Raw genomic sequence first — 15,737 nt, forward strand, 5'->3', positions numbered from 1 at the left:
CACAGTAAAAGTTAACCTGTTTGGATCTATCAAATGTTGGAAGATTTTTTTTTTATTTTGGCAGAATGAGCAATAAAACACACAAAAACTCAAGAACTTGACTTTCCTTATTTAGATATCCACAGGGAAAAATTCTAAATTCACATATCAACCTTGCGATTTGCTTAATAGGAAATAAGACACACTACCTGTTCAAAGGCTCTGAAAGAAAAAGGCAGTTGAAGAAGCTGTATAGTCATTAGCAGGGAAGTTCAAAATTTCACCACAAAAACCAGTTTTAATTTCTTCTGAGTCCTGATCTGCTTTTGTGCACAATAATGCTACTAGATCTGTTACCTAGACGATGCCACTGCTTTCGACTTTTAATTCCTAAACCCAAATGCAAACAGAGGAATGTCTTAGAATATGGCATCCCAGTAATTCTCAGATCACATACTTAGAGGAAACTGGAAATAAAAAGGACAGTATTTTTTCAGTAGGAAAATCCATGAACTCTCTTTACAGCAGGGGAAACAAGTAAAATCAAAACTCAAAAAAAGTTACTACTGGGTTTCTAACAAAATTATACTGATACTTTTAATTTATGATTTAAATATAAAATGGTCATACGCTGAAAATCTAAAATTAACACCTAATTATTAACATCTCCATGCATTTGGGTTTCATCACTAAACTTTGAAAATTATGACACATTAATGTGTCATAATAGCTTCTAAGATCAAAGTAGAAACCATGAATGAGCCACAGAAAGATTACTTGGTTTTGATTTTTTTCCCTATTAATAACTAGAGTCTGATTCTGCTTACACTGTTAACTATACAGGTTTCAGATATTTACTGAGGACAAAATCAAAACTGGCCCATTAGCCAACAAGACACTGCTACACCTCAGCAAAGAGCAAGACAACAAGCACAATATGGCTAACTCAGAACAAAGAACAACAGCTGAGGTAACTGATGAATTACAGAACCTTCTTGTCAATTTTGATTAAACAGGAAAGTTGCCAGAGCATTTTAATATACCCAGAGTTACTTTTTTTTTTTCTTTAACAGCTTCCCCCCCATCCCCTTCCCCACAAACTGAATATGGGTCAAATTCTCAAAACTGCACTTCAGACCTTAAAATTTTGCTGTCCTCATGATGCCCAGAGTGGTCCCTGTGAGAAGTGCATGAAGATCCCCAACCTACACTGCTCAGCAAACAGAAATATAAAACTGACAATACAAAGCAGAATTACAAAACATTATCAAGAACCCGAGATGCAGCTGCACAGTGAAAAGGGGGGGGGAAGGGATGGTCCAAGGAGATAGGCAGCTGTTTCCCTACACCATGTCTGTAGTACAGAGTACTACTGCAAGAAGGGTGTTGCAGCCTACTTAAATCTATTAATAAATCTGTCTTGAGAACACGCATTACAGCATAAATATCAGCACCCTTCTGAGACACACAATTCTTGCAACCACTCTCCCATCTGTGATTCTTTTAATTTAAAATTCTGTAAATGAAGAGCAATAGCCGACAAAAGCCATTATTGGGTCATTTAGTTTCATATAGAAATTTACATCTCAGTTACTTAATTGGAATCCCACAACTGTCACTTGTGAGAATACTCTTCTCTGGTAATTTTGTTCAGACAGCAAACATATAAAAGATTGTCAGAAATGCTTCTGAATTATTAAAATGTATTTTTTAAATAAAGGCAATATGCAAAAACTAACTTTCCAATCCAGAGGCTGTACTGTTGTACTTTCTACTGCTCCTAGGGAGACAGCATCAAGAATGCTTCTAGACACTGAAAAATAACTTCCCATCTAAAGAATAACATGGAGACTTTTTTACTTAAAATAAATATTACAATTCAGTGAATGATTAAAGACATTTTTTCCTAAACCATTAGTCAGCATTTGTACATGGAATCTCGCATTAAAATGGAGAAGCCCAGCACACACATTTACACATTGCTGAAGAAAGCACTAGTACCTGTATTTGAATTACTAAGGTTATAGACTTTTGCCAATTAGTCCAGATCAAAACAGGTTTGAAGTCTGGATATCTCTCAAAACATAACAACCCACATCCAAAACCATTAACAAAAATCTATTTCAATCTATAAAGCCATACTGAACATACTTAAAATTAGTACTTCTCAAAAGGCTTGTAATGCTTGTTCTTTTACATCTCTCATGTTACATTGAAGTTCTTAGAAATAAACAAAAATGCAGGACAGTATCAAACAATCTTTGTGCTTTCCTAACTTGACTACATGACAGTCACCTTCTTCTTAGCAAAATTCCTTAATATAAATGTACAGGCTTGCATATTTGTCCTGGATACCAAGTTACTGCATGTATTATGAAAGATATGTGTAGCTGGTAACACTTTGCCCAAAACACTACAGGGAAAAAAATAAACAACACAGCTACAGTATATAATGTAATACTTACTATTTATATGTTTCTGAACGAATGTATTCGAAAACATGAGATACTCCCAGCTGGAACTGATCAGCAATAGGGGTAACCCAAGGATTGTTCTCCGCTTTGAAGACTTGTTTTTGACCGGTCAAATCCAAATTACCTGAAAGAGATTGAACGAAACACCACATGAAAAATGTTTGAAATATGAAAAATTTGAAAGAAATACCTTGCTGTGAATATAAAAACCTTTTATTTGTTTCAGAAAGTACAACCGTAATAAAAGGAAATATTTCAGTCTTAGCAAAGAGAACAGAAGGACAAAGTGGTTCCCACCATGATGGATGCGGTTCCACTCTATTTGTTTTCAGCGCTGCTACAAAGGGTTGCAAAGCAGGGTTGAACTTTGTCCACTTGTTTATTCAATTAGTTTTAAGTGTGACTTGATAACGCACCTTTTCACTATCTCCACCATGATCTGCAGGAATGAAAGAGTGATTCTCTGGTAGAAGTCTGCTCTGCTGAAGCTTGGCATTGCAGAGCATTCCTCAATCCCTGCTCCAGGGGCTTTTTGCCTTCCCAGTGCCCAGCATGTTGTCTGCACCAAGATCCCACACTGATCTGTGGTTAGAGTGACACATACGCACCAAAGCAAACAAACAGCGCTGTTCTTGTAACACGGCAGTTTTACCTATTCTGTTGACAGAAGACACAAGAGACCTACTACTGGCTTGCTTGGGGTTTTCTTGTTTGTTCATTTTTAAAAGTTTACCATCCAACCCCGAAACAGTACATGCTCCACCGAAACTCCTCATGACTATGGATATGAAAGGCTGAATTCCAGGACAGTCTGGCCATTGAAATATTTTCTTGTGTTCTTTAAATTAAGAAATCTGTGGCACATTTTCAATTTATTTTTGTGAATTTTACAATGAAGAGAGGCCTACCCTTTCCCCAGAAATCAACAATAACTAAACCACAAGATAAAATAATCTTTTAAGTATGGAGAACAAAACAAAAAGGGTTTTGAAGACTGACTGAGCCAAGCTGCTCATGAAATCTGAAATCAACCTGACACCACAGCTTTCCAAAATAAAAGGAGCTGTGCAAGTGCAGGCAAGGGGAGCTGCTGCAAACCCTGTGCTCACTGCCCGCTCTGGCTACACATTCTGAATGACAGCTAATCCTTGGTGTATTCCTCTCTGTAAAAGGGGTTAAGACAATTAAAGACAGGCCATTATATGGTGTGAAAAGATGCCAAGCATCTCATACCAGCCTATCATGGCATCACGATTACCTTAACAAGCTCATCTGCCAGCTGTCTGTGGCAGGCTGGTCTGAGCCAGCAGTGGCAGGAGCATCCCCCACAGCCGTCAGTCAGGCGGCAGCCGCCCGCTGCCACACGCTTCAGTGCACCTCGTCTGCTTTATTAAGGGACTCAGCAGCCCTGTTCTAACAAGGATCAGGAAAAAGGATTAAGTACTGTGACAAAGAGGACCTAATAAGCAAGAAAGCAGTGTGTCTAAATCTGTGCTGGCTGAAGGCGTGGGCCGGCGCTCTTGCCATGCAGCTCTCACGTGGAGGCCGCGGGGGAAGCCGACCAGCGCAGAGATTAGCCCTAACCCTCTGACCAGGGCTGCTGGGAAGATCCTGTATCACTCAGGGGCTTGCTTTGCAACTGCAAATTGGATTTCCCATTTTATTACCTGCAAAAAATCCTGTATGCTGCCCTCTGAAACTACCAACGCTGCAAGCACTCTGTAGGTGCTACAACAGGGTAAAATGATCAATCTGTGCACAACTAATAAAACCAGTTAAATTTGGGGATGCAGGCTTGGTTCCATCATAGGTCAAGTTCAATGCTGCTTATAGGAATAAGTTACATGCGCCCAAAATCTCAATATCCAGGGTCTCAGCTGAATCCTCTTGTCCCAAGCTGTGTCAGAAATTGTCCATCCAGGGAAGGCTGCTGCATGTTTCCATTCCCACAGCACTTGAGCAGCATGCCCACTTCCATTTCAAATACCACATGGCCCATATAAACATAATTCATTGTAATAATTACTACTCTACTACAGCAAAAGGAATCTTACAGCAGAAGAAAGACTGCTCAAGCAGAATAACCTGTAGGTCCTCATGCCAATGTATTAACTTTATTTTCCTCTGTCTTCTCTTTTTTCCCAAAATACATTGGAGGCAGGTACAAATATTTCTTTTCACCTTCACAGGGAAGGAGGCAGGAGGCCCTAATTAATCTGATTACGGAGGAAACTGGGGCACACAAAAATTCAGGATCTGCACCAAAATCCACCCCTCCCTGCCCAGGACGTCCTTCTGGGAGCCTTGCCAGCAGCAGCTGGCCTGGCAGCCCATCCCACTGGCCACCTAGAGCTGGAGTGAGAACCTAGGGATTTTAAGTGAAGAATTTAATCAAGTGTGCTAGTGAGAAAAGGAACAACTTGTCTGTCCTCACGGCAAGCACTGGGTTCTCTGCAGGTGAGTGAAGGAGGGCTGCCCTACAGAAGACAGGAAGGACAGGGCAACCAATGCTTTAAAATCCTCCCTGTTTGATACCAAAATTTCCATCTGGAAATGAAGGCAGAAAAATAAGTAGGAAGTTACACGGAGAGTGCCCCACCTCATCAGACCTAAGGAAGAAATGGAGTCTAATCCTCCTGACACAAGGCAAGCCATTTGAGCACAAAGAAGCCACATAATTAAAAATGAGACAGAAGGGAAATGTTCGTACTGCATCACCATACATTGCTTGGGGCCATATCCTGCTGTCCTTTCTATGCTTACAGCTAAAAAAATCCATGAATCAAGGGCATATCTAATTCTCTGGCTGCAGGACATCCAGGAGTCCCAAGCACAAGGCCAATGTCTCAGTAGCATCTCATGAATAGTATGTGCTGGGGCAGCCAAATACACAGGAGCACACTGCAGGGACCCTTCTGCTGCAGTGCACAGGACAAACCCAGCAGTGTGGAAGACATCATCACACTCGCCTGAAGCAATGGCTCTGGTACCGGGCTCACCTCAGGAGTGCCGAGCAACCAGGCACCTCACACGTGTCCCTATCCCCCCAGCCCAAAGGTCTCCTTGCCTAGGTGATTTTTTTATGGCAGCACCACGTTAGAAAATGCTGTTATTCCACCCCTGCAGCACTAGAGCCAGGGAAAAAGCCATTGCAGATGTGCCTTCATGCGTATTGTCTAACAGCAGCATCAGCAGAACACCATCCCCAGGGCTTTCAGAAATTTATATAGTGTTCTGCTACACAGATCACATCAAATCCCTCAGACACTTTTAGTAAGCAAAATACAGAATTACCTCCAGTAAAACTCCAGCACCAAAGATTCAATCACAAAATGTATTAGGATTGGAGACTGCACTGGTCACTGCTGTTTTGTTCTTTCCATGCATATCTGCCTATTAAAAAATATTTATCATTTCTCTAATTTGGCATAATTGTTTCACTAAAATTGTATTTCTTCATTATGGACTTCAAGTTCTTGCTATTTTGTCATACTGAAAGGGATCAGCTCCACCGAAAGGCATCACAGTCGTGTGCCTCTGGTAAGCGAGGAAGAACAGGCCATCTTCAAGGCTAGTCAGCACAGCCCCTTTCCTAGGGCACAGAAATGTTTTTCAAATTATTTTTGAGTGCTTCTAAAATTATTCTAATAAATCATCAAAACTATACACCCCAGAACTCAGGTTTAACATGCTTAAAGAACCTTCTAAGTCCGACGGGTACTTTTTTTACTCTCTCTTAGGTAAATATAGATTACCAAGTAGGAAGACTGAAAAGTGGACACTGCTGCTACCAGCAAGTGGACACTGAAAAGAGAACAGAACCTGGAAAAGGGAAGAGTAGAGATCTAACAGCTGACTGCTGTGGACAACCTGCACAGAATGACCAAAAACCTTCTAAAAGGAGCCATCTGTGTGGTCTTAAAAGTGCCTGATTCTTGGCATTTTTATTTCTGTCTCAGCACTCATTGTATCTAAAGATGATCCTGAACCCTTAAGTTTGACTGGATCCCTGTGATTTAACTTCTTTGTTTACCCCACCTCAAAACCAAATTGCTCCTAATGCCCAACTACTAAGCTGTGCAGACCTGAAAACTGTCTACTGTCCAAATCTCTCGTTAGCTGCCACCTGGGAGCTACAATAGAACTACACCAAAACTCCTGAAAATTCAAGTGCAAAATCAAAGTATGCATATTTTTATTTTAATGTGCTCTAACTTAGGTGATCCATTAACAAAAAATACCATTTATCACTTCTTAAATTCAGAGCTTCTACAGCCATGGGTGGGCAGAAGGGCCACTCGTATGACAGCAGGCACACCTCATCCTGAGAGACATTTACAGGATAAGAAGACAGCTACACTTTCCTGTCTCAGTGGATCTATCCTGCACTCGAGCTAAAACATGATCATTAATGTTTCTTGTTATTTTCCTGCAGTGCTGTTGAAATAAAAAGTAGTTTGTGTGAACACTCATGTTTTGCTCAAATGCCTCCAAAGGTCAGAAAAGAGCTCGTAATAGAAAATAAAATGCTGCCTCCCACAGTTGTGTTTGCAGAGGGTATCACAGCCAGTAATAATACCACCCATCACTCTGGCCAAGGGTGCCTTCAGACCTCCCAGGCTACTCCTGTCCATTAGATCTAGTCTGCAAGCACCCCTTACATACACCCACAAGCCCCTCATCCTCTTGTGATGTATGATCTACAAAGTGTGTAATATTTACCCAACAGATGTATACTGGAGGTACAGTAAGGTATGACTAGTGTACATAGGCATTACTTCAACACATACAAAAGGAAACAGAATGAACACAAACCTGGCTTGTCCTTTCCACTTGAATGCCCTTGGCAATACTTTAAATACTCTCAAAAATTAAAAGGTGAAATTAGGTAATTAAACAGCTCTGACATTTGAGAACTGAACAATGGCATTCAGCATAAGAAACATGATCCTAGCTGTAAAATGCCAGATCAACACTTCTTTGTAATGGTTTAAATTCATCCCCAGTGCAGCTTCATTAAAATCAATGGATATGATTTTTAGCCTGTATACTGTTGAGCTTCACATCTGTGTCCTGTTGATACTCTGACTCCCCTCCCAGCCTACACTCTGCTTCACTGACCTCAAGGAGAGTCCTCAAACTGTAACACATCCCCTTTAGTGATTCCTCTTAAGACTGCAATTTAAATGTTCTTTCCCTTTACAACATAAAGGTCTTACTCTCTGTTGCACATATGAAACAAAGAACAAAATTAGTTTTAGTAATTTATTTAGATATAAATACCTCCGAATCCTGTTTTATTAAATGCTAAGTAAGGGATCAGTCCACTGCACTAAATTTAAACTTAGGTTGTACGTAAAAATATGTCTGTCCTGGCTTTAGATTTGCTTTACACTACAGGGATTATAATTTTTATTACTTTTGTGGCATTTGCTTTGTCTTGAGAGAGAGAGATTGTTTTAAGTGCAGGGGTAGAAGAAATATCATGACTATTATGTCATAAAAAGGATACCAAAGTAATTAAATTGTGAATGATGTCTTACTACCTATGTAAAAAAATGAAAATATATACTCATTTCTATGCCACAAAGTATTATCAAAAGCCAGTGATTTTTACCCCAATCTTAAGCATATGTAAGGCTGTGCACCAGTAACTCATACCATTCCTATAAACAAGCAAGATCATCTATGCTTTCAAGACACAGCACTTTTGAAGGATTAGTAACAGAATACAGTAGAATTAAACAGTATTTATAAAGGAGCAGTAAGACAACAAAGAGCAAAGTCTTCTTGTACCTAAGTGAAGTGTGACTCCACCTCTTTGGAACCAGCAGAAATATTCACGGAAATACTGTATGATAAACAAATGTACATCTTCATAGTATATGTCAAAAATACAAATTTGCTTACTAATGAGCTTCTGTGCACTAAGAGAGAACAACTAAATTTAGTAAACCTAAACCTAGACTGAAATGCCTCCGAAAGATCAATCCCAGCAACGCTTCTGCCCTCTCACCCCTACATCCTTACACTGAAGAAGATCTAACAGCATCACTTCTAGCCACCGGCACTTCAGAGAACCCTGAAATAGTATTTGTGGTGGTTCTACATAATGTGGGAAAAGGTTCAAGTCTCAGATAACAACGAATCAGATTCAGTACATGCAAATAAATGAGATACTCCAGAGCATCCATCACACAGAAGCAGGCTGGAAGTCTTCCCCTGACTCCTTTCCTAACCACACAGATGGGAATGCCTGCAACCTCCCCTGTGAGTGTTAGACAGGAAGCCCCATGGTAAGAGGAGGCTGAGGGAGCAATCTGAAAGCCAAACACTGAAGCCCTAAGTCCATCCTCACAATTACTCTCAGGGAGTTAAAACAGGTTTTGCAACATCACATGTTATTCTTACAACTTCTTAGATGCACATGATGATTTCCAATAATGAGTTCAGAGATGAGACTCCAGCATTCACCTGAACACATTTAACAGTAGATCTCTGTGTCAGTTCAGTAACTGAAGAGCTTCCAAACACATTTCAAACATCTGGTCTGAAAAACATCAGGAGATGGAGACTCTGCCAGTTGTGTCTTGTTCTAATGTTCATCACTGTAAAAATACATTCTTTATTTTAGTGCTGAACTAAGCTGACTTAGTTCTAAAACACTGCTGGCTCCCTCTCCTACAAGCTTTCTTCTCATGGAGTGAGGATGAGCAGCCAAGTGTCCTCTCACTCTTCACTTTGATAGGTTAAATAGTCTGATGATACTGTGATAGCATAATAGCTACTCCATTTGCTTCAACTCTTAGTAAAAGTTTATTTCATAGCTGAAATACATCAAGTAAAAGCAGACCATCTAAATCTTGAATTCTCTACCCTTGATGTAAATGTGAAGTGATACAGGCCAAACTGGTACCACCTCAGCCACAGCTATTACAATTGTACTGGAAGAGAATTTTACCCTCCAGCATGTTTCATAGGAGAGAGTTTAAAACAAAGTGAATGTAGTCCTGAGATATTTATACAAAATCCCAGCATCAAAGGTCAGCCAGAATCTTTATACCAAAGTGTAATGGGAAGTCTGACACTTCAGATGTGTCAGGACTGAAGATGAAGCCTAGGAACGAGAAGAGGATGGATGAAATGCCAAATTACTACCTTAAACCACACTTCAGGTACTAAATACAGGCAGATTATAGACCTAACCTAGCTGGGCAAACTCACATTTCCGTATTCAGGTGACAGGAGGAGTGGTTAACTCTCTGGGAACAAGGGGAGAGCCCTTGAAACTTCTACCATCACAGTACACAACAAACCAGACCTTACAGGACAAGTAGTAGAAAGAGTAAATAGTAATAACATTCACAGAGGAAAACCATAAAACAGGAACTTATTCAATGCAGCACATAAGGTACCCCTCACCTAACAACACTGCTAATGGCTTGTACTGCCACATGACAAATCAGGCTGTTTCAACAGCTGAGCTCCACCACACAGAGCTTTCAGGTACCAGGGCAACCAGCGCAGCTGATGCCATTGTCTTGGTAGCTAAGAGGAAAGGCAGAAGAAAGAGCACTTTAACAAAAATCCAAGAAATTACCTCAAAATGTACTTTCAAAATGTATTTCTAAAAATATCTTCTAAAATTATTTATTACTTACAACTCGATTATAAATTAATTTCTCCCGGATTCCTCACATAAGAGTGAGACCAATTACTAGAAGACCTACAAGTACTGCTAAGTTTCACCGATTTCTTTCTATGAAAGGTGACATGTTGTGCTGGAAATACCATTTCCTTCACTGCTCTATGTAACAAATGCCCAGTGCTGACTGGGATCCCAAGGGGCAAACCAACAGTCACTGCTAAGTGTTCCCAGTGAAGAAACCCAAGAAACACACTATGCAGCAGAGGAGTTCTGAAACAAAGGAAATTAACGTGATGTCAAAGCAGTTTAACATCAAAGACACTCTAATGGCACAGGAAGCATTACAGGCTTAGAGGATCAGCATCCCAATTTATTTTGAAATATATTGCACATTTTTTCCAGCATCAGAAACTCCCCTGAGATTCTCAATTACACAGGAATTCAACAGAGCATTCTCTCTTTGAAGGGTCCCTATCAGACCAAAATCTAGTTAACTTAAAAAAATGACTTCAAAAAAGACTCACTGTATTGCTTTTGCCCCTCACCTTTGAAACTTCATTCAAACACAGGTTGCCAAGTACTCAGAAGAGCGAAACCACTTTAAAGTACTATGAAATGCATAAAATGAACCAAATACATCAAAAAATGCAACATTCGCTCAGATTGGTTCTAATTACAGTACTCTTACTCTTACTACAGCTCTGACACAACAGATGAAGTATCTGCTGACAGAAACATCATTATTATGTTGATGATACTTATAATCAGAGTACAGTCAACATGAGGAGCACCCACACACACACACTGTAGTCATCTGAGAAATGACTCTAAAACTTGCATATTTTAAAAACTAATGCAAGATCAAATCTGAATCTTGGAAAGTTTGGCAAGAATTACAGCAGTGTACATCAAGTACTCTGCATTCAGCCTGGTTTCTAACTACATAACAAGTGATGGGGGGTAGGGTGTAGTGGTTTTGCCTTTTTTTTCTTTTTTTAACTTAAACCTTAAATGAGAATCACAATTAGACTATGCACAGATTTTCAGAGAAGCTTTTCTATATAAATAATCTCTCCATAACCTATCTTGTTACATACATGTTTTTTATTGCTTCTTGACTGATAGCTTGTTTTCTAAGACTGCTGATGTAGCAGTTGTTTTGTTTATCCACCCTTACCTAGGTTCCAAAAGTAGAAACATGTCTTTTTTTGAAATTGTAAGGTATCAACTAGTTGTTCCAGTGCTCAGAACTGTTGTCCAAAGAGCTCCAGTGTTCAGGCTTCCAACAAGCACCACTGACCTGTATTGCAGGTGTGAGCAGCGCTGTGTTGTGACACAGGCAGGGTGCAGTGACAGTTTATACTAAAATAAGAAAAGTCTGGCATTTACATCAACTATTGGAAAATTTCCAACACTTGGAAAAGACATATCTTTTGTAAAGTAAGTGATTCTTGTATTTGCACAAGCCTGTTATAATTACCTGAGTAAACGGCTATTTCGATTAATATTTACTTGAACAAACAACTGCAGCTACTACTTTGCATAATATAATATTAATTCACAAATTCTAGAGTAATTTCAAAAGCCTAAATTTTAAAAGGCCTTCCTGTGATGGAAATATTGAGACTTTCGGCACAATTCCTTGAACTGTGTATTTAAAGCCAATCCTCTCTACACAGAAGGTAATTTAGCTGTTCAAAATTAAAAATTTATGAAAGAATTACTTAGTTATTCTGATATACAAATTAAATTTACAAAACGTTTAATGTTCCTTAAAAAGGAACAGGCTACTTACCCCATCCAGATTGGTTTTTTTTTTACAAGGCTCGAATTTTCCACTTTTCTCATATGTACTAACAATTAACTAACAATTCTGATAGTGTGTCTCTTTACCAGAGGAAATTATTTGATAAACTAGAACAGTATTGAACAGCAACTTATACACCATTGATGCCAAATTCAGTTTTGAAAAAGGAGGATGATAATTGGGAATATATTCTTTGAAATCCCTGTTCTTCCATATGCATAAACCTGAGCAAGCTACGTGTGCGCACACGTGTTGGCAGCAGGGTAGTGCACACAGGCAACATTAGAATCTGGGCTTTAAAAATCATATAATTTGTTTTCACATCAAAAAAGAAAATCTACAGACAAGCTAGTTACATTCTCTGGGTGGTTATTTAGCTACATCTTTGTGAGTATTCTGCACTATGTACTACTCTCGCACTCCTCATTCTGCTGAGAAAAACCTGAGAAAATCTTTTATGTAGCACATATGGGTCCACCTAGATGAACAAACAATGAACTTAAAACACCATCACTGATGTTACTAATTGCATCTACCATTTTATGTGGTTCTTGTTTCTACTCTCTTTCCAAACCATTCTCATTGTTAAATGGTCAGAACACACAAAGTGACAGATTTAGTGCCTCCTTGGCAATTTATATAACTGACTGCAACTCTGTTGTTGCAGTGAATCATGATTTATTTGTCTCGCAATGCAGCACATAACCTTTTAAATGCTAGAGAAAAAAATGCCAGCGCCTCTTTAAAGTTTATATATGACTGCCCACCACCATTTCTCATGAATGGGGTTTTGAGAGACAAATGACAAAAACAAGCTGCAAATTCCACCCACCTACTCCTGGCCATTTCCTGTGTTCATCACTCACATGTACTGTATTTACAGAAAAGCACCTCACCCAGTGCACTCTTTTAGTCCTCTCATTTCCTCCTGGGCAGGAATATGTTTCTTAGATTAGCGGTAGGCATTCTCTGCTAAACGCAACAGAGGATAACAGCAACCTCCCCCAGCCCTGCACTGATGCCACGCCCAATCACACCAGGTGAAATTACAGGCTGATGGTAGGGGGTTATTTATCGGTATCACCATTCCAAAGTTGTGACCTCGAGGCCTGTCTGTGGCCTTTTTCATACCCTATTCTCCATTCCTTCCTCTGCACTTAGTTCCATTACCTTTAAAAAACACTTTAATGTAACACACACATCCTTCTCATCATTCAGTTGTGCCCATCTCCGTGATAAATGAACATCCAGCGAGTCACTGCTGTCCACCAGTGCCTGAACTAAGCCAGTCAAAAGCCTTCAGCAGCTTTAATTATGAAAGTGATAATGAGAGAGAAAAGATTGTTTACTTTTAATGGAACAGCAGCAGCTCCAATTAATGCAAACAGGACCTGCTCATTGAAAAGCTATTTATCTGACATGCACACCAAAAAGTATTTGGATAGTTCTGAGTACATTATAATTCAGTTTTAAAAATTTAGGAGGGAGAACTTGGACAGCAGACAAAGTTCATACTCCCTCAGATGGTGACTATGGCATTAGCAGTCCAGGCAGTAGGTAGTAACCCTCTAATACCACCTTTCATCGGCAGACTTTAAAACTGTCTGCAAAGGGGTGCTTCTCTAAACTGCCCTGGTTTACAGAAGGGAAAACAGGGCTGCAGAGATTCACTCTTGCCTATGGCCTCTTCCCTGATCTCAAACAAGCCTTCCAAACCTTAGTCTGGTGTTTCATTCCCTACATGTGTGCCTAAATGTTTAATAAACAAGCAAGAACATTGCTTTTCACAGTAAATATTTGTGCTTGCAAGTTGCACAAATTACAAATCTAAACTTCAGTGTAATGTTTTCTAGAAATGTACCCCAAAATCTATTTCAAAAATTTGAGATAATTCTAGTATTATTCACAGCATAGATCACAACAGAAATTATGGCAACTGATCAGAAATGAGGATTTTGAGTGAGACCATAAAACGAAACATTGATAAATTTATACAGGAAAAAAAAAGTAGAATTTATAAAATACCTTTTGAGTAATAAAGAATAGAGGTAACAAGGACTTAGCTGTGTCAGTGCACCTCACCTTCATCAGCTGGGGCAAAATTAAAAGTCCTTCTTCTACCAGATTGTGATATCGTTTTATAATGCAAACAAACGTTAACTAAGAAGACGACATTTCCCTTGGATATCCTGAGTTTTGTAGGTCAATACAAAATAAATATGGAGAATTTTGTTTCAAACATTTCCCTTTGGGATGGATTTTGATAGTAAAACCATTTAATGGGGATCTGTTGTTATGCTTGTAAGGCAGCAGCATGTTTAGAACATTTCATTAGCCAAAGAAGGTGGTTAGACTCAGTGCACCATTCATCTTCCACTTTCTGAAAAAACCCTGAAAGCTGTAATTTAGTGAGCTACAGAAAAATGTATTTACAGACACTACATGCTTCTGAAACATTATTGCTATTGAAAGAGAACTGATAAATAAACATGACTTTGATAAAAACCTAAAGAAAGTATACCTGTGTCAAGACATAAACATCTGAAATTAAAGAAAAGAGAGCAACTTTCAATCACTAGTGGTGAGGGGAAAAGGCAAAAAACCTCATAGTGGGCAAACAAGAGTCAAAGCAAATACCTTCCCCAATTCAGAGAAGAAAAGCACTTTGCTCTATAAAACAAAAAGCATTTGTTGCAGACTGTCACATTAAAGCACACAGGGTCAACAGGTCAAAGCAAGTTCTTCTGAAAACAAATAATTTTATTTTAATTATGTTAACTTCAGTCACTATCCTTCTGAGTTTTGGGAACTTTTATGTGGAAGGTACCAGCAGGAAGAAGCTTCCCCATGTAACAGTCCACAGTAACAAGAAGCAAGGAACAGACCCTGTGTAACAGGTGTTTCAAAAACAGGTAATTGACACAACTACATTACTCCCGATGAAAATATTTTTAAAGATTTTAAGATCAGAAACCAATTTTGGGCTTGGGGCAAACAGGAACCATGCTCCTCACATAAAATGGAGTACTGCAATGCAAATTCAGCAAAACCAATACTTAAGTTTCAAAGAAAAACTCTTCCTTCACAGGTTGAAAGAACCCACCTATAACTATATTTAAATGCACAGTATGACAAATTCAAATTACATCAATCAGTTCCATTGCTTTAAGTTAAAGAGCTGTCAACTCCCTAAAAAAGGTAGGCTATCAAACTGAAAAAACAAAAACATCCTCTCATTTAGCGGTATTATTTCACTCTAGCTGATCAAACTTCCACTTTGTATAGGCACAGTCACTAAGAACCCACTTATGCTACTGTCATTTTGCTTCAGTGTTCTCAAAACTCAGTGAGAGATAAGAATGGGTTTGCTGACCCTGTGTTTATGATACGTTACATAAAGCAAGGTGCTGTACATAAATTGGCAATCAGGTGTAATAATACACAAGAAAAATGCAACATGTAAAAAAGTAATAAAACCAAACACACATCATCTTCTGGCTCCTCCTGCATATCCAGGAGGAAGGTGAAAAAGTGAGTTTTTCTCAGGGGAAAGTAAATATTAGCATATATGATGACTTAAGCATAATCATTTCAGAGGAAATACAGTTCATCATCATCATTATTAGACAAACAAATAAATTATCATCTGTATTCTTACCCAGTTCTGGGGGCAGCACAGTAAGACGATTTCCCTGGATATGCAGTTCCTTAAGCTGGGTGAGCTCACCAATTTCTTTAGGCAGTGATATCAGGTCATTGTCTCTAAGACTCAGCTAAGAGCAAACATAAATTCAGTCAGAACAATTTTCAGTTACCATAAAGCAGCCCA

General features: G+C 39.0%; 1 protein-coding gene across 1 annotated transcript in view; it reads right to left on the minus strand.

Moving 5' to 3' along the window:
* The window catches only part of RSU1 (Ras suppressor protein 1), a 103,765-nt gene that overhangs the window by 59,822 nt on the left and 28,206 nt on the right, over window positions 1–15,737 (minus strand). Inside the window, exons 7-8 of the mRNA XM_042044363.1 lie at window positions 15,567–15,681; window positions 2,445–2,577 (exon numbers count right to left, since the gene is read on the minus strand). Coding sequence (XP_041900297.1) covers window positions 2,445–2,577; window positions 15,567–15,681 — 248 coding nt within the window. The remainder of the gene's footprint in view (window positions 1–2,444; window positions 2,578–15,566; window positions 15,682–15,737) is intronic.

Source organism: Corvus kubaryi, unplaced genomic scaffold (genome assembly GCF_017639235.1).
Source record: "Corvus kubaryi isolate FWS band 111438036 unplaced genomic scaffold, C.kubaryi_AGA036_p1.0 37398, whole genome shotgun sequence".
In the NCBI taxonomy this organism is placed as follows: Eukaryota; Metazoa; Chordata; class Aves; order Passeriformes; family Corvidae; genus Corvus; species Corvus kubaryi.